This window comes from Heteronotia binoei, chromosome 5 (genome assembly GCF_032191835.1).
Source record: "Heteronotia binoei isolate CCM8104 ecotype False Entrance Well chromosome 5, APGP_CSIRO_Hbin_v1, whole genome shotgun sequence".
In the NCBI taxonomy this organism is placed as follows: domain Eukaryota; kingdom Metazoa; phylum Chordata; class Lepidosauria; order Squamata; family Gekkonidae; genus Heteronotia; species Heteronotia binoei.
In genome coordinates, this window is record NC_083227.1 from 96306187 (window position 1) to 96333511 (window position 27325).

The window sequence follows — 27325 nt, forward strand, 5'->3', positions numbered from 1 at the left end:
CAAGGTATACAGAAATATCAAGAAATCATTATGTCGAATACATTCTAGGGAACTGATATATTGAAAGAAAAATTGGGTGTCCCCCCCACTTTCAGGAGAAGTGATTTGCAGAACACCCACTTTAGTAAACCTGTTGATTTCTAAGCAGCCTCCAACGTAGGGGTGGGCATAATGAAATCCCCAAGTTAAAGATATACACAGAAATGGTCATTCTGGGTCATTACCATCATTTTCCAGAATGGTATCAGGAACCGGGGATTCTTAGTGAAATGAAACTACCCTCCTTGAAGAAATTGGTGTTGTTTTTTAGTTTGGTTGCTGTTAGCTGGCTACAGCATGGGCTCTTGTTTTACCTTGATTGTACTGGTTTCTCAAGCTATGGCATTTCTTTCTTCCAATCAGATCCTTGCAAGGGAGGAGCACAGAGCACTTCCAGCCAATTGCCTTTGGAGATATACCACAGACCCCTCCCTCCTTTGTGTGTGTGGGGTCTTTTTGTTCTTCTGTAAATAGAGACCTGGGGTAGAATGTTCTAAAAGGAATGACAGGAATGCCCATTGTGAACAATGAGAGATGCATGAAGACCCACTGGATATACACATCTGGATTATCCTTGTAGATCATGTGATCAAATGCATATCACCATCCATATGTTGCAATCTACCAGTTGCCTTGACAATTTAGCAGACAGGAAAAAAAGTTTATTAAGCCACAATACATGGCTGATGGGATGCATTTTGCTTGATGGGTCACCATCAGTTTTGTCATCATTCACTGTACAAGTTGATTATATCATCTTTGCCAGAACATTTCCATAGTTGGAAGGATTTTCACATGTGGAGTGTGACTTTCACATCTCCTCCTCCCACTGCATCCCAAAATGTGCTGCTTCATGCCCAGAGCCAGTTTGGTGTAGTGGTGAAGTGAGTGGATTCTAAATGGGAGAACCAGGTTTGATTCCCCACTTCTCCACATGCAGCTGCTGGTGTGACCACAGTTTCTCAGCAGAACTGGTTCTCTCATGAGCAGTTTATTAAGAGCTCTCTTAGCCCCACCTACTTCACAGGGTATCTATTGTGGGGAGAGGAAGGGAAAGGAGATTGTAAACTGCTCTGAGACTCCAAGTTAAGGGCAGAGTATAAATCCATTCTCTTCTTCAATCTAAGGTTTAGGAAAACACATCCCATATGCATTTTATCTGTACTAAGAGAACCATTTAAGGCTTTCCGTCAAGATTTGGCACAAACAGGATTTTTTTTGTAGCAGGAACTCCTTTGCATATTAGGCCACACAGCCCTGATATAGTCAGTCCTCCTGGAGCTTACAGTAGGCCCTGTACTAAGAGCTCTGTAAACTCTTGGAAGATTGGCTACATCATGGATGTGTAAACTCTTGGAGGACTGGCTACATGAGGGGTGTGTGGCCTAATATGCAAAGGAGTTCCTGCTACAAAAAAAGCCCTGGGCACAGGTAACCATCTCCAAATGTATAGGCATGGGTGTTTCTCAGAAGAAAAAGCAAGATCTCATGGGCTCTTTGTCAGAGAAATCAATACCACTGTGCATCCAAGTGCTGCAGAAGATTGCTTGCTGCCAAGCATATGACTTTGAATTTATTAGAAGGTTATATGGAACTATGGGTAACATGAGATCATGCATGGTGTGTTACAAATCAAAGGTCACTGTTAACATGTTGCAAATAACTGTACAACAAAAGTGGGAAGATACAGTAGTCTTGACACATAGCTGTATAACATTGGTTTGTCCTAGCGATTGTTCCTAACAGCAATGAGAACACCACATACAACCAATGAAAAGCCTGCCAAAGGAAGAAGGTGAAGGAGAGTAGACAGAAAACACCACTGTGAAGGTGCATCATATAAGATCAGGCTAAGAAAGAAAGCTGATCAACTCTGACCTTGGGAGAACAAAATACCTAGACTAACTATAAATAAATGAACTAAACTAAACAAACATGCAGGAGAACACCGAAAAAAGTATACCAAGGGGGTAATTCACAACATAATGATGTGATATAATGATATCACAAAAGAAGATCCAATGAGATGACCTAGTGCATTTAATGGTAAGGCCACAATATCACAGTTAATGAGGACTTTCAATCATTCTGCTGTGTAGTTTTTCCTCTTGGCTTTTTTTAGACATGGATTTTTTTCAAATGCAGGATACCTGAACTGTGTTTCATTATAGTCTCTTAAAGAGTTTTTAACATATTGCTTAATACAACAGTTGGAACAGCAAAGAAAGATCATTCACAAGGAAATTATGTTTGCAAAATGATGTTCACAGCAGACTTTCTAATGTATTACAGATATGCAATATCAAAACTCTACATGGCTAATCAGAAAAGAGGCTGGCAAAGGATTTTCTTAAATTTCGAATGGTTTCTGCTTTTGCTTCATCTTCATTGACAGAAGATCGAAAGAAGGATGACTCTGTGAAGCTGAAGGCATTCGTCAGAGACTGTGATTTGCTGCAAGACAAAAAAAATCACCCACAAGGTTGTTGATACATTTGAAGCTCATAAAATATGTACATATTAAAGATGAAGCCACCCTTCAGAATTGATTTACAATTTTATATAATGGGAGTAGGGGGAAAAGACTCCTTTCCCTGACCAGATGGACAGTTTTTGTTGTTGCAGCACTCTTCCACAACTGTTTGTGGTGGAGAACATCTGGATTCAGTCAGAGTCAATTGCACTGACCATCCAGAAATTTATGCATGGTGCTGGAATACTCTGTACACTGATTATAAAATATTACATGAGAGAGGCATCACAGAAATTCATGCTAACTGTGTTCTGCATGAGAGTATATACATGAATTCTCACCTCAGGGGTACTGAAAGTGCCTAAGAGACATTGAAGTGGACAGGACTCATAGTCTTATCTTAACCAAGTTTTCTTGGAAGTGAGTGCAGTCTCATCAGCTTTTCTTCCAGAAAAGAAAGTAGGATTGTACCATCAGGGCTGGTGCTGGGTTTTCTGTGGCTGGAGGCAGACCCCAGCTAAGCACCCCCCCCATTTTATTTTAGAAAAAAAACATGCACACGCGTTTTGCGTGTGCACGGCACAATGACGTCACAGAAAGTGACATCATCAAGCAGCCCCCCCCCCGTCCTTTTCAGGCTTCCAGATTGGGGTGGGAGGTGGGGGGAGCTGACAGTTGTGTCCTGTGCACCTTGCAAGGCGTGCAGGATGCAAGCCCCGCCCCCCGCTCAGCCTTCCTGCAACGCACAAAGACTGCTGGTGGGGGCGGGGGAGCCGACAGTCGCCTCCCGCGAGCCTTTCAAGGCATGCAGGATGCGAGCCCCAGCCCGGCTCTTGGTGGGTGCCCAGCAGCACCCTCAGGCGGGGTGGTGCCCTAAGCGGCCATCTACCCCGCCTACTCCCATGCGCCAGCTCTGTGTACCCTTAAGAACAGTTAAACATTTAACTCATGCTAGTTTTCCAGGAATGTGCAACACAGCTCTAAGTGCAAATACAATGATGAAGATCAATGGGGCTTAACTTCATAAAGTGTGCTTAGGATTTAGCCTTAGGTATACCCATTTTCTGTGGACTGCCCTGAATACTTGTTGAATGCAATGATTCCAGAAAGCAACCCCACACAAATTTATTGTTAATTCTGTATTACTTAAGACTATTTCATTGAATAATATTTCTCAAGTCAGCAGAACCAGACTGAACTGAAGCTGTCGGGCTGCATATCATAATAAAACAGGCAAATCCTATTTATTCTATAGAATCTGAAGCTGGTTGTCATATTATATAGCATAACACTTCAGGTTGAACTGACAATTTATATCTAGTCTACTTTTTACTGGCACCTTTTGTTGACAAGCAGAGAACAGAGGACTGTGTATGCTGCAATCTTTCATTTCCATTGTACTTCTGTTTGATAGTTCCTGAAAGGAGGGGGTGGAAAGGCAAAGCAGAACTACAACTGATTAGCAACACAGAAACCAGAGGCCTAATTAAATATTTATTCATGGGCTAATCACTTGCACACACATGTTAAGTAAGAGTATGTGGGTGAGAATGCCAGGTATGTACATACTGACACACAGAGTACAGTTAATCCTATTGGCAATTTGGAGTTTTTTCTTTCGGAAACAAAATTTGAATTGGAATAAGTCTGTGATATGATTCAGGATGTGAGCTCTTCAGGAAGGTTTCATGCTATGTATCTAGTATGGTATGCATAGAATTTTCAGGGTTTTTTTTTAAAAAAAAAATTACCTAAAGCTGTGCTATGGCAGGAAATAAATGGTCAGGACAGAATTAGAGCTGACTGATCATGTCCAAAGCAGTGGGTAGGTAATGTGCCAACATAAGCAGAGTTATACCCTTTTAAGTCCATAGTTTTAGACTGGAGTATCTCTGCACAGGATAGCAATGTAAAAGCACTGTCCTAAGCAAAAGTATACGTTTGTAAGACCATGAACTTAAAAGGGTATAACTCTGCTTATCAAAGTTAATGGGCTTCAACTAAAGTACTTTTGCACAGGATTGGCCTGCTTATTATTCTGAAGAAATGCAACTTCAAGTCTAGAAACTGAGCTTTTAAAAATTTATTCTGACAATGTACATGCTGCCTGCATCTCCAGGAAGCTCATAAAGTAAAATAAAATCAGTAAAACAGTTTGAAATTAATAACAAACAGACACAAAAGCAATAAAAACCCAGCCAGGCCATAAAAACAACATTAAGCAAGTCCAGTAGCACTTTAAAAACCAACATTTTCTAGGGTACAATCTTGAAAAATTTTGTTGCTCTTTAAGGTGCTATGGGACTTGTATGTTGTTCTACCATTACAGACTACCTTCCTACTTGATACTATCAAGATAAAATGATCTGACCAAGAATTTATTAGCCATGGAATCATAGAGTTGGGAGGTACTTCCAGGGTCATCTAGTTCAACCCCTGCACAAATACTTTCCCCCACGCCCCCAGTTACCCATTCTCCATTCTGCACCATCCTCTCTATATGACAGCCCTTCAGGTACTTGAAGATGATTATCATATTGCCTCTCAGTCATCTCCTCTTTAGGGTAAACATACCCAGCTCTTTTAACCTTTCCTCATAGGACTGTGTCTCCAGACCCTTCATCATGTTTGTTGCCTTCCTCTGGACACATTCCAGCTTGTCTATATCCTTCTTAAATTGTGGTGCCCAAAACTGAATACAATACACTAGGGGAGGTCTAACCAGAGTATAGTAAAGCGATATCATCACTTCATGTGACCTGGACACTCTTCTGTTGATACAGCCCAAAATCACATTTGCCTTTTTAGCTACCACATAACATTGATGAGTCACATTCGGTGTGTGGTCTCCTAAGACCCCTAGATTCTTTTTGCATGTACTACTGCTGAGACAAATCTTCCTTAACCCTATAATTATGCATTACATTTTTCCTACCTAAGTGCACAATTTTACATTTATCTCTCTTGAAATCATTTTATTGGTTTTAGCTAAGTTTTCCAGCCTGTCAAGATCATCCTGTACCCAGACTCTGCCTTCTACTGTATTTGCTACTCCTCCCAATTTAGTATTACTTGCAAATTTAATAAGCAATCCGTCTATTCCTTCATCCATATGGTTTATAAGGATATTAAACAAAGCAAGTCCTAGGATAGATCCCTAAGGTGCTCCATTTGTCAGTCCTATCCAAGAGGATGAAGAATGATTAAAAAGCACTCTTGGGGTGCAATTTGTCAACCAGTGACAGATCCACCTAATAGTAATAGGACCCAAACCATATTTTACCAAGTTGTCAACAAGAATATTATGCGGAACTTTATCAGAAGCCTTACTGAAATCAAGATAAACTATGCCTACAGCATTCCCCTAATCCACCTTTCCAAAAAAAGAGATAAGATTAGTCTGATATTATTTGTTCTTGAGAAACCTATGCTGGCTCTTAGTGATCACAGTTGTCCTTTCTAAATATTCCAGGACTGACTGACTGATGATTTGTTCTAAAACTTTTCCAGGTGTAAACATCAAGTGGACAGGTTGGTAGTTACCCAGATCCTCCTTCTCCCCTTTCTTGAAGATGGGAACAACATTTGCTCACCTCCAGTCTTCTGGCACCTCACCTGTTCTCCAAGAATTCTCAGATATAATGGACAGAGGCCCAGAAATTACACCTGCAAGTTCTTTTAGTACTCTTAGAAACAATTTATCAGGCCCTGCAGACTCAGATTCTTCTAAAGAAACTAGGTGTTAATGTACTACTCCATGCCATCCTAGGCTGCAACTCCCTTCTCTCATTATGTGTTCTGTTTTTGCCATGTTGAGCACTGTTTCCAGCACAAGAAAAAAAGCAGAAATTGAGCAGTTCTGCCTTCTCGTCATCATCTGTTCCAATTTCTCTTTCCTATCCTTGCAATGGGCTGCTCCTTAGGAACCCCTTCATGTAGCCACCCCTTGCTACTGGATCCCTTGGCTTAGCTGTCTTCTGCGTGGATCCTTGGGGCTTTGGGGTGCTGAATTTTAACTGGAGGTGTCTCTGGAGAGCTTGGGGGTATTCTACCAAGCTGCTAAGTCCCCCCTCAGCATGCCCTCCAGATCCCTGAAAGGGGGGGGGCTTTGTTTCCCCCTAGCCCACTTACCCTGGTATCTTTTACACTGTGCGTCCCTGTTTTTTGGTGTGGGTGGGCCCATAGTGCTGATACCCCCCGGGGGCCTCTCCTGCGCTGAGGAAGTCCTCCCATTTGACTTCCGGGGGCTGTGGATATATCATGCCTCCTTTCACCCCTTCTCTCTGCTCTGGATTTTGGGTCTTTGGGATAGGCTGATGGGGTCCCCCAATCTTTTGCTGTGGGTTCTGACCAGACCTGTGCTGGCAGACCTTCACCCCTGCTAGAGCCATTTTTGTTTTTTTTCCCTACCTCAATGCATCTCTGGCACCCCCTGTGGTGCCCCCTCTTTGAGTGCCTGCTGCTCCAGGGCGTCCCCTATCCAGTCCCCTTAGCTGTGGCCTTGCAGGGCCCCCCATTACTGAGTTATCAGTGGGGGGAGCCCCTGTGAACTGGATTGCTATCTTTGGAGCTGCTGGCCCTAACTCCTGGAGCAATCTCTGTGAGTTGCCTACTCACTGACCTGGCTGGCATAGATCAGCAGCAACACCAGCCTTGCAAAACTGTACGATCGGCTGTTGGGGGCCCCTCTCCACCTACACATCCACCCTCCCCTCTCCACCTGATCCCAGGGAAATGAAGGAAGAGTCATAAAAAACCTAGAAATGGTGGGAAAGGAAGTAGGTGCACTCCTTTTACCTTTTAAACTACCTTTCTCAATGCTATTTAGGGGACCTGAACACAGCTGAATATTTATTAGGGTGGCTGTACTCAGTCCCTGAATAAAATCAGAGATTCTGTATTTGGCGCCGAATGCAGCTGAATCAGCTGGTATTCAGGGTTGTATTTGGTTCAGCTGAACCAAATGCATATCCCTAATAGCAATAAAGCATGCATGACTGGCAGTTAGCTGACCATTCCACACAGATGCAAACTTGCTTGCAATACTCTTGGTGAGGAAATCTTTGAGGCAATTGAAAGAGGTTTGACTCAAAGATGGCATTTCGAACAAAGCCAATTGGAATCTTGATCATGGTTTTTACTCATTTCTTAGCATACTTGGACAGGATATATTTATCCCATTGTGAGAGCATACCAAGGTGTGGCATTATACTGGCATTTTCAGGGACACTGCAGGTCAGATACACTAAGCCAGTGGTTTAGGAACGGAGGTAAGAGAAGTCTTTTGCACCCTGTCTCATTCTCAATTTCAATCCTTCCTTTCCCCCAGTTCTGTAATGTTCCTGCTAAGTATTCCCTCGTATCTGAAGAAGTGAGCTCAGACTCTTGCAAGCATTCACTGAAAAAATGTTGTTAGTCTTTAATGTGTTGCTAGATTTTATCTTTGACTCCTTATGTTTACTACTAAAAGATTTGTGATCTCAGGTTGGACTGCGACTCATTGGCAATAACATGTGCTATGCATGTAGAAGATTCAAGATTCAGTCCTTTATATCTGCAGTTAAAAGATCTCAAGTAAGAGGTGCTGGGAAAGACCTTTCTCCCCTTAGAATTTGGAGAGCCACAATCAGGCAGAGTAGACAATGCTGGTGGACCAATAGTTTGATTCATGTTAAGGTAACTTTGTCTGTTCATATGATTTAAATAATTAATCTCATTGTTTACTTGGCTTGTGATCAGTGTTCTCTGTAAGCTGAGTTAGTGTGAGCTAGTGCACAGATTTTTAGCCTCCAGCTCATACATTTTTGTCTTAGTTCAGGAAAAATGGCCCCAGAGCAAACTAATTTATGCAGTAGCTCACAACTTTAATCCCAGTAGCTTACAACTTTAATGCCAGTAGCTCACAAAGCAGAATTTTGCTCAGAAGACTCTGCAGCTTAGAGGGAACATTGCTTGTGATCTGTTGGCCACAAATATTTAGTGGGGCAAAAGATTTGTGCATTGAAATATCAGTGTTACTGCTTTGCCTCTTGGCATCTGCATCTGGAATACAATGCCTTATCTGTCAGAAATGCCATTTCAGTTTTTCTTGAAAACAAATTGGTGGCTTGGGGTGGCAGTGCGAAGTTGTGACTGGGACACAATGGAAAGTCTTCAATAGAGGAGTTAAAAGTAATGACATCTGCTAGATGTTAACTATACATATAAATGAGGATGCATATATTTAGTGTTTATCTGTGGACTGTTTACAATCCAGACGTGAGCAAATTCTTTCTAAGAACAAAATGTCTAAGCTGCACAAGTTTTTAGCATTTATAGTTAAGGAGTAGAAATTGAAATGTGTGAAGATTATCAAAAGCTCAGAAGCCAGTCTGAAGTGGACTGGAATGGCTTTTTGTTTGTTTTTTTGTCCTTAGATCTCATAGCTAATTTTTCTGCTCTGCTTTTGTCATCAACAAACTAAAGCCATGTTTCAAAAACTATGAATTACATTAAAAAGGCTGCAACTAGAATAAATCAAATATAATATATTCTTAGTGTAAACACAGGTTTGTTAATGCTTGATTTGGATTTATTACACACAGCCTTAGGTGTGGCTTGTCTTACATGCTCAGTGAAAGTGGACATCCATGCCATATGTAGCTTAGAAAGAAGAATTCTGGCAACCCCCATCCTTTTACAACCTCCCCACACACACACTTCTCAGCACTGTTGGACTTAAAATTCTGTTGCTATCCAAATGACTGTAAGGTTAAAAGTTTAAGCTGATAAGGGTCCCTCCTACCCTCAGCAATCTTATTTCTTCCATTCAACCAAAAATGCGTCAATGATGGGAGAGAAACAGGATAACATGTTCTCAAATTTGGCCTGATTTGAACAGAAAATTTGCATCTATTGCATGAAATGTTGCTCTAACAGCACCAGCTGCACTTTTCTGCTTCACATCAAGTTAACAAAAACTTTAAAGTTTTCAAAGGGAGGGAAAATGCTTAGGTTTTTTTGCTGTATACATGTTGCACCTGGATGTCTCTATGAAAAGTAAATTGATCCAGAAGGAGACAAGAGAAAACAAAGACCTTACTTCAGTTGTGGGTGTGACTGGGGAGCCTTCTGTGGTGTTGCTGGCGAAGGTTCTGCCTCTGCTTCCACTGGCAGCCCAGCTCTTGTAGGGGCCTGGGCACGTGGTTGTTGAGTTGCAGGGCCCGGTGGACGTGGCGGCAGGGAACTTGAGGGCTTTGCTGATTGCCCTGGAGGGAACACGCGCTGTGGTTCCTGGCTTTGTGTTTGCATTCCTTGGGGTTGCACTGGGACCCCTAGGTTCAGTACAAGAAAAACTTCATAATGTATCAGTAATTTTGTACTAGTTCTTATATCCAACACTTAAAAAAAATTATAACTCTGGAACCCATAAAAAGTTCTACGTAGTTAGGATGGCTAGTCAAGTTTTTGTCATCATCAATATCCACAATTCTACATAATTTGAAAGCTTGTAAATTCCTGCACTGGTACCATGGTGGTCTAAAGAAAGGCATCATAGCAACTGCTAGATCCCTTTGTCCGGGGACTAATAGGGCAATAACTATCTAGAGCATGATGAATTAGTCACAGCATTTCTTCATTGCCCCTGAATATTCCTGATGGGCAAGATGGAAGGCAAATGGAATTACTTTTATGAGAAACTGGTTACGATGGCATTATAAATAGTCATATAAACTAAGGCCACATTTGTCATAACAGCAGTCTATGCTAGTTCTTAAAATTATTATACTCTTCTGTTGTAATCAACTGGATTAGAAGGTGTAACTTTGTTTAGGATTGAACTATTAGGAAGGAAGTAACAAACATTATTGAACTGAGGACATATGATAGAATCTCAAGTATATCTCTTTAGTTCATGTCTGCTCTGTTCTGATACAGCAATCATTCCACTAGAATAAGGACTTCTGGTAGCTCAGTTATGCTGTAGATTTGGAATCAAGCCAGTTTAATTTCAATGGAACTTAAAGGATCTGACATAGTTGAATTTAAGTGGATTTATAGCTTGTTTTCTGTGGCTTTGCAGCTTGTTGGCATTTATTGTGCCAACAAATACATGCTTAGGCTAAGTTGGGACTATAGTTGTACCTCAATATAAATTTATACTAGCACTGCAGTGCTATTGTGAAATTCCTTTGACAGGATTCCCCTCCCCCACCAGGAAACTAGTTTCATTTGCCCATGGAGGTCTTAGAGTACTATTGCCAGCCCAAATAACGCCTCTCTATATGGCATATTTCTTTTGAAACAGGACAGTTTCCAAGATTTCATGGTCAAAAATTCTACCATGCTAAAAATGCTTAGCTATTTGAATTTCAGTTGTCCCTCATGGACTTCCCCATTCATTTCAGTGGAAGGGGCAGTTCTGTTCATGCAGAGTGGAAAACCGCACCCTGCATGTCTTCTGGGCCTCCTCTTAGATAGAATGGAAGTGGCTTTGGTCAAATTATATAGGCTTGTATGACTTATTTTAAGTTGTGTAATCAGCCCAGCCCTCAGAAAGAACTATTTAAGCGCAAGCACTGTGTTTTATCCAGCACCAGGTGTCCATGTGTAGTTTTTACTGGGAAAGCTATGATGAACTGGCAATTTCTGTAAAATCTTCGTGTCATATGGCTCAAATAACCATTCCGAATGAAGGCTCAGAGATTCTCTTGGTGATTTTTTTTAACCAAACAGTATTATAGAACTAAGTCCAAGGCAATATTCCTGATTTGCTTTAATGTGTGGACTTTAAAATATATGGTAAGGAAATGTCTAAAGGAAATTTCCTCCTGGATATTCCCTTGTTTTCTCTTTCATGGCATATAAATTTGGGAAATTGGTCCAGCTGTTCGAATGGCATTCTTCTGGTACAGCAAAATAGGTTTCTGGCTGTTTTTCTATATATTGTTCCTCGCAACTTATCAGTGCAGTTCTAAGAATAACATATTTTGAGAACTGTCAGTTACAACAATGAGTTTTTCTAAAATAAGCCCAGAATCAGGAGGTTCATTTTTAAATAGATTGAGGGACAATGCCTTTTAATTTGGATGGCTTTATAGAGGAAGGTGTTACTTTAGTAGTTCAGTTTAGCATTTTAAGATCACATTCTTTGGTTTCTTTTTCTTCACTTATAGAAGTTTTTCCCCCAATGGGAGGGTTGTATTCCAGAAACTATACACTGAAGACAGATGTAACTTTTTTTTTATTGCACATTAAGCTGTACAAGATATTTCACAAAATATATACTGCAGTCACACTTCAGCATTTGCTCACTTTCTTGCAGCTGGTTTGGTACAAAAAGGCAACAATAATAAAAGAAAATTTTTACAAAAAATTAAATAAATTAAAATAAAACCAAAACAAACACCAACCCCCTTGAACATCAATTCTATACTGTAAAATATCTGTTCCCTATTTCCCACAATATTGCACCTAAGCATGCTAGCATGCAGAGACATTTTGGCTTGCTTCTTATCTGTGGTACGCAGTAACAGGTGTGTGCCCTTCCAAGACCTTTTGCAATACACTGAAGTCCTACCAGGATTCAGGTATTTTTCTGCAGCCTGCGCATGCGCGCACGCACACACACACACACACAACTAATAAACAATGCACAAAAGCACCTGTAAATACTCACACTACTACATGCAAAAGAATGCTCATGGCTTGATATTAATGGCATTCAGTCAGCAGGTTCCTTTCTTCACCCTGAGTGGGATGCTCACTTTTGTTCACTTAGTGACTGTAGGTAAGGAGGGGTGAACCTGATGCTGAAGGGGATATACTCACTCCATTCAACTCAAATCATCAGTGTAATTATCAATAGGTTACTAATCAGACACAGTGATCACTGAAGCAAAAAGGTTCTTATTATAAACTACCAAAAGCGGGCAAACAATAGTGGCATGCCCAACTAGTGCTGAAATTGCTATTGAAATTAAATTTAAATTCTCAGCTCATCAGCCAAAATTAATAATAAAAACAATCACTCGGTAACTCGGCTACCCACCTGGGTCTACTCGGTAACTAAGCTACATGTTTTGTTGGCAGTGTTTGTAGGGAAAATAAAAACAGACTGTAATAGTGTTTCACAAGAAAACAAACTTGTTTGCATTAACCTAGGGACCACTATTTACCTTGATATGAGATTTTAATTGACAAAACACCTTTACCTTGCTCACAAACTAGTTCTACAGTATGCTTGAGTAGTGCAGTTTGCATTCACAGGCTAGATTTTCTAACAGTTTAACTGCCTGCCTGGATATTGCTTGTAAGGTTATGCACATAGCCATTGGTTATGTGACAGTCATAAGCAATTATGGCTATAAGAAATTTTGGCAAAAGTAAAACCTCTCAGGTCACCTTGCTCTAGTATTTACATACACTTGAGTCACAGCTATGACATTCTAAGTGCTATACCATTTAACTCCTTGTGGGTCATCCAGGGATATACTAACATTCATTCTGTTGCTTCTGTTCAAAATTATAAGATCATGGCTTCATTATCTTATATCTTAACTGCTTGGCAATAATCTCAGTTGAAATAGGGTTGAGCTTATGAACTACATTTTTTTACATCTGCAGAGTGGTTATTGTAATATTTGTAAAAAAAAAAGTTTAATCTTGCAAGACTCTAACTAGCCCTGTTGTTATCTTCCATAAAACATTAGTTGCTTACCTGACTTTTCTTGATAAAAAATGTATTTCTGGTAAACACTTGGTCGAGTTCTGTACACGACCAGATGGCTATTTCATAACCACCAAAGAAAACTCTCTCATCAGACATAAGTACATTCCCTTCCTATATCAATATTGCACATGTGGCCCATTTTGACAGCACTAAGGCTAATGATTAAATGCAGATTTTTTTTTTTCAAAAAAGAAGTCTGCACCGAACATACAGGATACTTAAATATTCCTGCAAATAGTTTTTTAAAATATATAATCACAAATAAAGAAATAATCAGTCTTTCCTCTTACCTATTGTATGAACTTAAAAATTAATAATCTTTATAAAATTATAAAAAGAAATGAGACCTTCAAAATATTAGAATCATCTCTCTACATAAATCATGCACATTATTTTTTAACGAATATAGCACACATACTCACAGAGTTAAGCAAAATTATTTAAATCTCCACCTGGATTGGTTAATCTTTTTACCCTCACAATATATAATACTTCAAAAATACTGTCTAACCAGCCATAATATACAGTCGCACTGGACTCAGTAGAGGCACAATTCTTGTACACTGTTGACAACAGCCCTGAATCACAAGTTATACAGAGAAACGTAAGTAAGCATTACAACACAAACGTGAACAGAGAAACAACCAGACAGTATAGTTGACACTGCATAGAAAAAACACAGTCCAGGTCAGCACTGAAACAATGCAAAAAACTGCACAGAACCCCAAAACTGGTATTGTTTGATTCTTTGCTTTCTTTTTGGCTTCTACCCCTGCTTTTAGTCTCAACAATTTAAGTAGCCTGGACTTGTTTTGGTCCTACTGCAACGCCATTACAGTCGAGAATGTACTGTAAACAACCTTGAGGAGGTGGTCGCTGGGGAGGGACTTTGTTTGATTCTGGCTCCTTTAATGATCCACTCTGTAAGAGAACAACAAACAAAATAAAAACAGGAGATTATCCAAGTTAGATAAAAATACAGGAATTTAGTCCTTGGTTTTATTTATAATACTCTCCCAAACTTTCTCCCAATTGCAATTCTAATTTTACTATTAGAAGCTCCCCCGCCTAATATTTTAAGAAGCTACTTGTCTGAAACAAGATGTATCTACACTGAATCTACATATGCAGAAAGCATGCTGGGAGATTTCCTGGTATGCACAACTTGTTCCTACCAGTGCTAAATGCACCAGTTATGCAGGCTTACCAGGAGCCTGACTCCCCTATATCTTTTTTCCAAGGCAAGTAACCAAACAAGGATATGGATTATATCTTTAATAGGCTGCCATATGTAGTTGGTAGACTACAGTTCAGCTGGATAGCAACTAACCCTACAGTTGTCATGTATATTATTGAAGGCAATATAGTAAATAAATAAGTTTTTTAAAACCCACAATAAATTCCAGATTCCATGTACTCCATGGAGGGAAGTTTAAAGATATTCAGAGGCAAGACTCCTGTATGCAAATTTTCTACTAGGGTTGCCAAGTCCAATTCAAGAAATATCTGGGGACTTTGGGGGAGGAGCCAGGAGACTTTGGGGGTGGAGCCAGGAGACATTGGGGCGGAGCCAAGAACAAGGGTGTGACAAGCATAATTGAACTCCAAGAGAGTTCTGGCCATCACATTTAAAGGGACAGCACACTTTTTAAAATGTCTTCCTTCTATAGGAAATAACAAAGAATAGGGGCACCTTCTTTTGGGGCTCATAGAATTGGACCCCCTGGTCCAATCGTTTTGAAACTTGGAGGGTACTTTGGGGAGAGGCACTAGATACTATATTGAAAATTTGGTGCCTCTACCTCAAAAAACAGCTCCCCCAGAGCCCCCAAAACCTCCAGATTAATTCCCCATTATACCCTATGAGAATTGATCTCCACATAGGGAATAATGAAGACGTTTCCCTCTCCTCCTCCCTCCCCCCCCCCCTTTCTGGCAACTGAAGCGAGGGACTGGCCTTTCTACTCACGAGTTGCTGCCAGCTTCTTTACAGCAGCAGTCACACCATCCCAAAGTGGAGCCTTGCAATCAAGCCTCCGGAGGTGCAAAGGCACATGGTCCTTTGCAGGCGGGGCTTCTCTCCTCCCCCCCCCCCCCCAGCCAGCTGACTGGGCGCGGGAAGCAGCTTGCGAAAAGGAAGAACGGCTGCTGCAACGGGGCTGGGTGGGAAGGGAAGGGAGGAGGAGAAGCATCGGGCATTGGAGTCCGTCAAGACCCGCCTGCGTTCGGCAGCCACCTCCACCCGCTCGCTGGCGAGCCAGCCTCCCTTCTCAAGATTTCCCTTGCCAGGCTCAGCACCTCCTCCCCGGACGACGCAAATGCTCCTTGGCGCCATTCCCCCCTCCTCCCCCCGCTTCCAGAGTTATGGAAAGCGGGAAAAGAGGCTGAAAATCCAGTATTCTCCCGCCAGGGCGGGAGGCTTGGGAAGGCTATTTTCTACACATCTGTTTTAAGAGTAATACAAAAATCTGAAATCATCACCTTTTAGGAAGGAAACCCTCAGAATCTAATGAAAGAGAAATGCAAATTAATGTGTGTGCTGGGAGGCTTAATCTGTATGGGTTCTTAGCTATAAATAAAGCGTTAGTCCTTGTTTTTAGAATTCCTGTGTTGTGCTCATAACCATACATATATAACAATCTCTGAAAACTGCAGTTTACACCTCTGGATACCTGATTGCAGCAGCAGGTGAAAGAGCCATTCCAACCTTCTCTTCTGCAGCATCAGGAGATATTAGGATACATGCCAACCTCTTGGAATGGCAGTCCTACTTAGAACCAGGCCATTAACCTGAAACAGCTGCAACAACTTTATCTGTTCTGTGTTTGTCTGCCCAAAGTGACACAACACATACAGTGACACATGTCTCAGAAAACCTTAGAAGAATGCAGATTCAATTCCTTGGTAGAAAAGGGCTCATCCACCGCCCTGCCCCCTGAAAACTAGCTATTAAACAAATATATATATATTTATTTATTGAATATGCAGTCCATGTTTCTTCCTCCTTAGAGTTTCTAGAGGGAGATAATTTAACTCCTATCTTCTATACAGAGTAAAATCAGAATTAGACATAAAGAACTTTATGAGGAATCCACAAATATATCATTTACGATACAGCAAAGACGACACTTGTAGGAAGATTTTAGGTAATGGGCTGGGCATTCCAGTAGGAAATGGCCTTGCAAGTACCCTGGTACAGAACTGTTTAGGACTTTAAAGGTAAGAAACAGCATTTGGAATTGTGCACAGAAACAAAACAGCAGTCAGTGCCTATCTTTCAGCAGAAGAGTTATATGATTTCTAGTATCCAGCCTTAAACAACAACCTGGCTTCTGCATTTTTAACCTATGGGAGTCTTCAGACAGTTTTCAAAGGTAGCATTTTATTGACATTATATAGAAATTCTTCCCTCATGACCCTTACTGAAGTTGAGTAAACTGCTGCTAACTTTCAGAAGACTCAGTGGTTTCCATCACATCTATTCTGACCCTGAGTTATGTAGGGCACTTCCAGGGCACTTGCCTATGGGGCCCCATGCCTTTAGGGGCCCCGGAGCCAGCTTTCCCCCCCCCCCATGGCTAGTTTGCCTCTTCCTCAGTTGGTCCCTTCTCAGCTTGCCTGTCTCACCTCCTCCCCATCGCTTCCCCCTTTGTCTGCCCGCCCCCTCCCTCCCCGTCACTTCCCTCCTTGTTGCTTTGCTGTTTGTCGGTTCACCTAACACCTCCCCATTGTTTCCTTCTTTGTCCGCCTGCCCCACCTCCTCCCCATCTGCTGGCCCAGCCCCAGGGAAACTCATCTCTGGAGTGAGAAAACCGCTTCTGTGCTTGCTGGGCTTGCAAGGTACTTTCGGCCAAGTCAGGTGGGGAGGGAAGGGAAGCCGTTGCAAAACTCCGTCTGGGCTCTGGCTGAGTGGTGGGCAGCGGGCACAGGACACTTCCCCCCCCCCCCAAGCAGAAATCCAAATTGCCTGCAGCAAAAAAAAGTGAGAAAGCCAGCCAGGCAAGCCGGCTTCATCAGGCTCGCCTACCCTTCAGCAGCTCCTCAGCCCCTCTTCTGCATCTGGCAGCACCAGGCCAGCCAATACTTTAACTCCTGGGGGGAGCTGGGGGCTGCTTTTGCTGCAGGCTCAGCCCCATAGCCAGAAATTTCTGGATGGGGGAGCCCAGGGCATAATATTTTGGGTGGGGGGCTGTGGAGGCTTGGCTGCTTTTTCCAGTGGCCAGCTGCCCAGCCCCAGCTCACTCGCTCTCATACTCTTGAGGGTGGGAAGAGCCTGGGGGGGGGGAGTGGCAGCAGCAAAAATGCGACCGCAGGGAGAGTGGGGGAGGCAGGGAAGAGCCCGGGGAGAGCGGCAGCAGTGAAAATGGGGCTGCGGGGAGAGCGGGGGAGGCAGGGAAGAGCTTGGGGAGAGTGGCAGCAGCAAAAATGGGGCTGCAGGGAGAGCGGGGGAGGCAGGGAAGGGCCCAGGGAGAGCGGCAGTGGGGAAAACGGGGCCACAGGGAGAGCAAGGGAGGTAGGGAAGAGCTCGGGGAGAGTGGCAGCAGGGAGAATGGGGCTGCGGAGAGAGTGGGGGAGGCAGGGAAGAGCCCAGGGAGAGTGGCAGCGACAAAAACGGGGCTGCGGGGAGACCTTGGGAGGCAGGAATGAGGTGGAAAGAGCCTGGGGAGAGCAGCGGCATGAAAATGGGCAAATGCCTTTTTAGCCATTGGTTCCTGCCAGCTGACACAGGAGCCCCGTGTTAAAGCTGCAGTACTGCAGTCCTAAGCTCTGCTCATGACCTGAGTTCGATCCCCAGCGGAAACTGGATTTTCAGGTAGCCGGCTCAAGGTTGACTCAGCCTTCCATCCTTCCGAGGTTGGTAAGATGAGTCGCCAGCTTGCTGAGGGGAAAGTGTGGATGACTGGGGAAGGCAATGGCAAACCACCCTGTAAAAAGTCTGCCATGAAAACATTGTGAAAGCAACGTCACCCCAGAGTCAGAAATGACTGGTGCTTGCACAGAGGACCTTTCCTTCCTTATCCTGCCAGCTGCAGCAGGAGGTGCGGGCAGTGGGGCGGGTGCTCCAACTCGGAGATAATTTGTGGGGGGCCCCCAAGATTTCAACTGCCTAGGGGACTCCACAGGGTTTAATCCAGCCCTGGGCACTTCTCTGGCTAAACAGGTGCACATATTCTTTCTTATTGTGTCATGACACAAAATCTTTTACCTGTTCTGACTTGAAGCTTGCTATTATTTCTCGTGAGGTGGGCATCTGATCAAGTAACAGTGCTTTTTAATGAGACTGGGTGAAATATTTGTTTACAGAAGGTTTTCAGTTTTCTCAATAGGAAAACTAAAAAACTAATTTTATTTCTCAAATGTGAAGAATAAAAATTGTCAAATATGTTTATAAAATCAACAGATCTGCCATCTATGCTTAATATAGCTCAACTCAAAGGAAATTCCTTTGCCTTAAATTAGGCTTTCCAGTATGCTGTCTCATCCTTCCTGTTCATTGCATTTCCTCAAACACATACTTTGTTTGAACATTTTGGAACTTTAATAGCCTTTATACACTCCCCTATGGATGCACTTGCTGTGTGCTGCTAGGCTGCATCTGCAGGCTTTGCCCCCTTTGGAGGGAAGAGTGGATAGTTGGCCCGTTTGGGCATGTATTTCAGGGGGCGGGGCCAGACCGTCCAATGGCCAGACCTCTGCTCCCTGCTGCATTCCCTGAGAAGATCAGCCCTCCCGCCCGCCCTGTTTGCTATGTAAGCAGTTGCTGGTTGCCTCATTTTTTGGGGGGCCGGGTAGGAATTTTTTACTCCCCAGCTGATTGGCAGTTGCTGGGGTGTGTTTTTTGCCTACCTTACATAGCAGAGCAGTGTATTGTGGATTTGGCTATCAGGAGGTGCTGTTAAATAGGCGGTCACTTTAGTTGGCAGATTTTAAGGGGTTTAGGGTACTATGCGGCTAGGGGAGGACCATGAAGCATCCCCCTTTTGGGGAATTAGGGGTCTGACATGATCAACCCTGGGGTTTGGTGACCTGGGGTGGGGAGAATGCAGACCGTCCTGGAGGCTCGACTAGAGGGTGCCTTCCACTGAGACGTGCGTCTGGTGGTTGCACCCTCTGGGGCGTGCCTCCCTGCTGGGCCGGCCTGGTGGGAGCTGTGTCACACAGCTTCAGCTGGGGGCTGGGTCTCTCATCTGCGAATGGTAGGGAAGCGGTCTGTTGAGACCCCTAGCCCTGACCAGGCCACAGTTTGGGTGCCCTTGCCATTTATTACGATGATTAATAAAGTGGCCCATTATTTATACCAATGCATTGTGTTCAACTCTTCATTACAACTTGGGGGGCAATAGCAACTGCAGTCCCTGCCTGTAATCAGCACAGAGCCCTTCCAAACAAAATATCCGTCATAACGTGCTGAAATTTCAGGTCAACCACATAACTACTTATCCTTATGAACCAGCTTATTTGTCTGAGCTGAGCAACAGAGACCAGTTAGCACCACACTTTCATGAGATGACAGCTTTTACTGAAACGGTTTTAATGGTTTCCAGGATCACATGATTTCTCTTTTCAGGCATATACCCATCAGACAGACCAAGGGTTGAATATATTAAAACTAATTTGAAAATGAATGATTCTAAAACTCATATTTGCTGTTCTTTAGCCAAATTGTGTAAGGAAATTTAGCCTTCTCACAAAGCTGGATATCTATCAGAAGGTTACATTCTCATCTTATGCATATGCATGGAACCTGTGGCTTGCTCCAATGTGATACACAGTCTTTACAACATTTCTCAAATAGGACCATTGTTCTTCTAGAACTCCCAGTGGGATACGCCAAACTGCTCTACCTAAGCAAGAGCCTTGGATATTCTTGTTAAGGGAGCACTGGAGACTATTCCTTAAATATAATGACCTACATGTCTGTTCATTACATTTGAAAGAGAAAGGAAGGAGAATTTAAAGTTTTAAGAGATCTTCTGAACATAGCGCAGCTTGCTGACATTAGAAAGATAATTAAACAAAATCAGGCTTCAGAGGTTGTCTCCTTGGTTTGAACTGAATAAGTAAAAGCTTGTGAAGCAAAAATAGTCTTACTGTATTTAAATTTAGTCATCCTATTGTTGACTATATCCACTCTTGAGATTGATTCATTTACTTCATGTATACCCGGCTTTTCTCCCCAATGGGACCCAAACATCCAGACATTTGCAGAAAGTATTATATTTCTGTGTTTCAAGTCAAGCACTGCTAGGATCATTACAATGACAGAAGCCGCTCATACTGGCAAAGATGAGGCCTAGTCCTGAACTGGTAGGATTCAGCAGAAGGTGCCTACACTTGTGTTCTGAGAGGTAGGGACCAGGGAGAATTATCTTCTCTACTGTACAACATCTTGTAAGGGCCATACTGCTCAAGTGCAAAAACAGTCTCATACATAAGTAGGAGCAAGATACTTCAGCAATGAGACAGCTAGCTCCCTACCTAGTAGCCAAGCCAAGGATTATGCATGTTCATTGTATAGAATGTCAGAAAAGTGAACCTGACACAGTGGAAGGAACCTGAGAGGATTTCTCTGCTGTGTCTAGATAGAGATGTACAAGACAAAGACAGAAGGACTCCTTTGTTTGCCCATAGCTAGATTAAAAATTTCTGGAAGTTAAAACAGCAGATTGGACTACCTAGGAAAATCCTGAACAGCCTTTCTAATGGCCTCCTGACTTTGATGAAAGTTTGTGTTCCCTCATTTGAACTGCTGGTCTTTGTCTGCAGAGAGCATTCCCACAGGTATTCCTTGCATTGCAAAAAAGAGCTTGTTCTTAAACTTTAAACCTTCTGTGTATTCATTCCACTGGGTGCCCTCTGTATTCTTGAGATATATCATTTAGTAGTTTCTTTTTTGAGCAGAAGAACCCAAATGGGTGTCTTTTCCTGTGGGAAACTCCTGGTATTGGCTGCTGTAGAGCCCTTGCCTTAAAAGGCCCTAAAAATTTGCATACATATTTCAGAGACTGTGCAAGAATAAAACACTTATTTAAGAGACTAGCATTCTTTGTTCCAAATATATTAGAGAAATTAACCTTCTTCTAGTTCGCAGAGCAGTGCATTTTCATCATTCATGAAATCCAGCTGTGATGAATGCCGAAGAAGAGAACTAAGTTATTTATCTTGCTGTTGTGTCACAAGTTCTCCATCTGCTGGTGTGCTTTGCTAATTGGCTTTCCTGTAGCAGCATGCCTTTATGCCTTCATTTAGCTGCCTTATACTGAATCTACTCTACCTGGCAGCAGCTCTGCAGTGTCTCAGGTAAAGGTTTTGCACATCATCCGCCACTATATCCTTTAACCTAGAAATGCTAGGGATCCAATCTAGAACTTTCTACATGCCAAAGAAATGTTCTGCCACTGAGGCCTCCTCCAATGGAATAGACCAGGGTCCTCTATGTGGTGCCCCTAGGAGCCAGGGCACCTGCCAACACCTTTTCTGGTAGCCAACAATTGGCGAGTTACTAGACCTTCATGGATTTAGCTTATGTCAGCCTTGCATAGAAGGTTTGAGGACAGAACTTTGTGAAGACAAAATGATGGGCTACAGCATGTCAGCAAGGTTTGTATAATGGTTAATGTAGATAAGCATGAAGTTTTAATTTCCTTTTGGCTAAAAATTTTTTGTAGGTTATCCTACTAACCTCAGCATTACCTTTAAATAAGTATAGAACTGATTTCTAATAAGATTCAGGTGGGTAGTTGTGTAGTCAAGTGGCACATTTATGACCAGGGAAGTTTTATTGGTATAAGTTTTTGTATCTCTAAAGGAGTGTGCTTGCACCCAAAATCTTATACCTTGGATGAAACTAAAAGTGCCACTGGACTCAAACTTTGTTCTGATTTCTAGTGAACTACCACAAGATGGTGCTGCTGTCTTAAAAAAATACCACATATCTTGCAGTCTGAAAAATACCACATATCTTGTGCCATTTCAGAGACACATGCTTGGGAATGGGAAGTAAGGTTTAGAACTCTTAAGTCTGTAGTTGGCTTCTTGTAACCAGCAGAAGGCAGCAAGTTTACTTCTTTAAACAGCCATTAGCTCATATGCCATATTCTATTTATTTCATGTTCTGTTGCTTCTGCACATTACTGGATTTTAGATCATACATCTTACGGCTGGGGTTGTCTCAGTATTGATCACTATGGACAGAATTACATAAATGCTCTATTTGTATCTAGTAGATACACATTTGTACCTTGAAAGTCACATATGATGTTAATGTTAGCAGCAGAATCTTTACTGTTGCTATTATAGAAAGCATTTTTTCCCATTCCGTCTTTTACAGTTGTGTACTGCAGGAAGTTATACTCATGCTGAGGACTACTCTGTAATAAACAATACCTGAACATCTAAATATTTTGACAAGGTACCTCAACAAAACCTCCTGAATAAAACTAAAATGGTTTGTAATGAGCTCCAGGGGAATCTCTCCTAACTAGAGGGACAACAATATGAAAAATTAAATTCAATGTATTTATGTGGAAGACAATGCAAAAAAACCCCCCTTAGTTTTAAATTTATGCTAATGAGTTCTAATCTAGTAAAGACTGAAAGACAATGCCATTTTAGGACTGTAGAAGAAGAAGAGTTGGTTTTATAACCTGCCTTTCTACCTTTTAGGAGTCTCAAAGTGGCCTACAATTGCCTTCCCTTCCTTTCCCCACACTAGTCACCTTGTGAAGTAAGTAGGGATGGGCACCGACCAGTCCACAGATAAAAATTTGTCATGGAATGGGGCCCAGTTCATGGTCCATTTGCCTGGTCCATGCATTTGCTGTTTTGATGGACTGCCCATGGAACACAATTTTTTTAGGTGGTCTGTTTGGTCCATTGGGGTGGTCCATGAGGGGGAGGTGAGCTCAGGAAGCATTTAAATGCCTCCTGAGCCCATTTCCAGATCACACTGCCATTGCAATGCAACACCAGTGAGTTCAGGAGGCATTTAATGCCTCCTGAGGTTACTTGCATAATGCTGCTGTGGCACAATCCGAAGTGGGATGAGTCCACTTCCGGGTCCCCACAGACCTCACGAACCACAAACTGGTTCATAAACAAGAAAAGTCAGTGGCAGTTCATGGTTTGTGAAATTTACAAACACAAACCTCCATGGTTCTCAAATTTTTCTGGTTCATGCCCATCTCTAAAGATAGGTGGGGATGAGAAAGTTCTGAGAGAACTGTGACTGATCAAAGATCACTCAGCAGGCTTCATGTTGAGGAGTGGGGAATTAAACCTGGTTATCCAGATTAGAGTCCGCTGCTCTTTACCACTACACCACACTGGAGTGGATAGCTCAATGGAAATATAGACAGTATGCAGCAGCAATGCAAAAGGAAACTTCATGCATGTAATTATTAGGAAAGGGACTGAAAATATAACATATTGCAATGCCCTTCTATAGAACTATTACACAGCCTCGTTTGGAGTCCTGGGTACATTTCTGGTTCCTGTATCTCAAGATAAATTCTCTAAAACATGAAACACTGCAAAAGATGGCAACAAAGATGACTAGAGGATGACTGGAACACCCTTCCTGTGAATTGCAGGCAGTTCAATATAGAAAAAAGGTGACTATGGGAGGATATATTCTGATTGGGCTAATTTAAACACAAGGGACTAGAGCCTAAGAACTGGGAAAGGAACACATGTTTTTTTCCCACTTATCTAGAAATGGATCAAGAGTTAGAGCTCTGCAAAGGGATCAAGAGCATGAGCAGAAGGCTGTTAATTTGGGGAGGTTGCTGCACCTCCTCTTGCAGTACCTCCTTTTATTCTGGAGGGTCCCCTAGCCTTCTGCAGCAGATTTTTTTTTATTATGTCGGAAATTTTTATTAGTTTTCCAGAAAAAGAGGGGGGAAAGGGTAGGGGAAAATAGGAAGTTCAAAATACACATATCAATATTATTATATTATAATAATCAATTCTGCATGAAAAATGCTTTTTTAAAATACAATATTATTACATGCTATTGTCTCTTTAAATTATTTCGACCTTGTCTAAACACATTTTAACGATTGTAAGTCTTCAATTGAGATATCTAATTTGACTTCAATTTCCAATATAACTGTTATTGTAATACACATTACAGGAGATAGAAGATAGTTCACACCAAAGAATCTTAAGAGTCTTGGAGATCTAACCATGCATATAACTTCACCCAATATTTTCTTGCTTCTTTAGATTTCCCAGCCAACAACTAGGATAAATAGTCCATCTCAGCCGTTAAGAACATAAGAGAAGCCATGTTAGATCAGGCCAATGGCCCATCCAATCCAACACTCTGTGTCACACACTGGCAAAAAAAAATTTTATACACACACACACACTGTGGCTAATAGCCACTGATGGACCTCTGCTCCATATTTTTATCTAAACCCCTCTTGAAGGTGGCTATGCTTGTGGTCGCCACCACCTCCTGTGGCAGTGAATTCCACATGTTAATCACCCTTTGGGTGAAGAAGTACTTCCTTTTATCCGTTTTAACCTGTCTGCTCTGATTAGGTTTCATAAGGTTTGGAGGTGTAAATGCTTCCACTGGTGACACCCATCTTGGAATTTTCTGATAAATTCTCAGTTTTAACCATGCCCATGCATGATATAAAGATTTCCGAAACCAGTGATTCTTGAAATAAGAATGCCCTTCTAATCTTTGGTATCATAAATACGCATGCCAACCCAAATTGAGGTCATGGCCCTCTAGCAATAACTGTCGTCATTCAGTAGGACCCAGTCTCTCACCCAAGACAGCTCTGCAGCTCTGTAGTACAATTGTCAATCCAGAAGCCCCAAACCTGCTCTCAGTTTAAAATCTTATAATATTATAATGTTGTAATGTTTTAGCTTAATTCTTGGTTTTTTCTTCCACCAAATAAAGTCAGAGACCATCTTGTTCAGTTCCTGAAAAAACACCTTGGTTAAAAGCACTGGTATAGTTTGAAATAGAAATAACAGTCTTGGCAAAATATTCATTTTAACTGACGCTATTCTTTCCATCATAGATAAATTCAGATCTTGCCACTTTCCCAAGTCTTTTTTAATCTCTTTGAGCAGTTTATCGTAATTGTCCATCTTTAAACTACTGCATTTGTTTGTAATATATACACCCAAATATTTAACTCTTTTCTCATAAGAAAATCCTGATGTTTGTTGAAGGCGTTGAATTTGTTCTGTTGTCATTTTCTTTTTCAAGAATTTTTTGTGATAATTTATCTTTAATCCTGCCCAGTGGCCAAACTGGTTAATCTTATTTATCAAACAATCAATTGAATCTGTTGGCTGCTCTAATATAAAAATCAGGTCATCTGCAAAGGCTCTCAATTTATATTGCTCACCCTTAATGACGGCCCCCTTAATACTTGCATCTTCCCTTATTTGGTTATTCAATATCTCTAAAGACAAGATAAAAAGAAGCGGCGACAGTAGACAGCCTTGTCTTGTGCCCTTCTGAATAGCAATTGCTTCTATTAGTTCACCATTCACCACCACCTTTGTTTTTTGTGAGGAGTATATTGATTGTATTGTTCTCAAAAAGTTCTCACCACATTCCATACCCTTCAATTGTTGCAACATAAATTGCCAACGGACGTTGTCAAAGGCCTTCTCTGCATCTAAGCAAATTAATGCCAATTGTTTCTCTGGATGGCTCTCATAATATTCCAATATATTACATACTGTTCTGACATTATCTTTCAAATATCTTCTAGGAAGAAATCTTGTCTGATCTTGATGTATTGTAGTCTGAAGAATCTTCTTAAAGCGTTGTGCCAGTATCGAGGCAAAAATTTTGTAATCCACATTCAACAGAGAAATTGGCCAAAAGTTCTTTATGTCTTTCAAGTCTGCACCCTCTTTTGGAATTAGGGATATTGTAGCGTCTTGCCACAAAGCTGGTATTTGCACTTCCTCTTGAATCCTTTCGATAAGACATTTGAATGGTAACACCAAACATTCTTCGTAAGCTTTGTAGAACTCTGCAGGTAAGCCATCTGGTCCCAGAGACTTACCATTCTTTTGAAATGCCACTGCCTCTCCCACTTCCCTTATTGGCTCATTTAGAATTTTCCGTTGCTCCTCTGTAAACTTGTTGAGATTGTTCTGTTTAATGTATTCTTCTAAATCTTCCTTGGAAACTTATCTTCATATAATCTTTTGTAAAATTGTTCCATAATTTGGCGTATCTCCTGTCTTTGAGTTTCTCTTTATTATTTTCATCTTTCAAAACCGGTATTATTATTTTTTGCAGTCTCCTTTGTCAATCTGTAAGCCAACCATCTTCCTGGCTTGTTTGCACATTCAAAGAAATTCTGTCTAGCAAAGCCCCCTGAAGTATGCTTTGGCTGTATCCCAGACCACTTGCATCTTGACATTTTGAGTTATATTCTGTTTGAAAAGGATTCCATTCCTGCTTTAGTTTCTTGAAGAAAATCTTTATCTTTTAGAATTAAAGTATTTAACCTCCAGGTTCTTCTCATTTGAGTACCCTTTTTATCATTACAGGATTATGATCTGATATAACTCTTGGTTGGATTTCTGTCTTGACTAGGTCTTTCACCAGATCTGTGGACAACCAGCACATATCAATTCTTAACCACATTTGATGACTGGCAGAATAGTATGCAAAGTCTCTTGAATTTGGATATCTTGTCCTCCATGTGTCTGCCAACTCCAATTCTTCTGCAAGCTTCCAGAAGCTTATTGATAATTGAAAGCCTTTAGCTTTAATATGATTATGTATTTTTTTATCCAATTGTCTGTCACAAACTGCATTAAAGTTTCTACTAGATAGTACCCTGCATAGACTAGATAGTACCCTGCATAGTCCAGATTTACTAACCTAAGGTGTAGGTCTTTAAAAAATCTTTCTTGATACTCATTCGGGGCATAGATTTTTGCCAATAAAATTTTTTTGCTATCCACCATTATTTCCACTAGTAAGATTCTTCCATCTTCCGAAGCGTACTGTAACTGTGGGTTAAATTTGTCCTTGATATACATTGCCATATCAATTTGTCCTTGATATTCATTGCCATTTTCTTTTTAATTGTATCTGCTGCTAG

General features: G+C 41.6%; 1 protein-coding gene across 2 annotated transcripts in view; it reads right to left on the minus strand.

Moving 5' to 3' along the window:
* Nucleotides 1-1572: 1572 nt before the first annotated feature.
* Nucleotides 1573-27325, minus strand: part of SYN2 (synapsin II) — a 454742-nt gene continuing 428989 nt past the window's right edge. For both annotated transcript variants that reach the window (XM_060239868.1, XM_060239867.1), the window contains 3 exons: nucleotides 14084-14144; nucleotides 9594-9825; nucleotides 1573-2493 (listed from right to left, as the gene is read on the minus strand). In XM_060239868.1, the coding sequence (XP_060095851.1) occupies nucleotides 2358-2493; nucleotides 9594-9825; nucleotides 14084-14144 (429 nt within the window). In that variant the 3' untranslated portion in view covers nucleotides 1573-2357. The remainder of the gene's footprint in view (nucleotides 2494-9593; nucleotides 9826-14083; nucleotides 14145-27325) is intronic.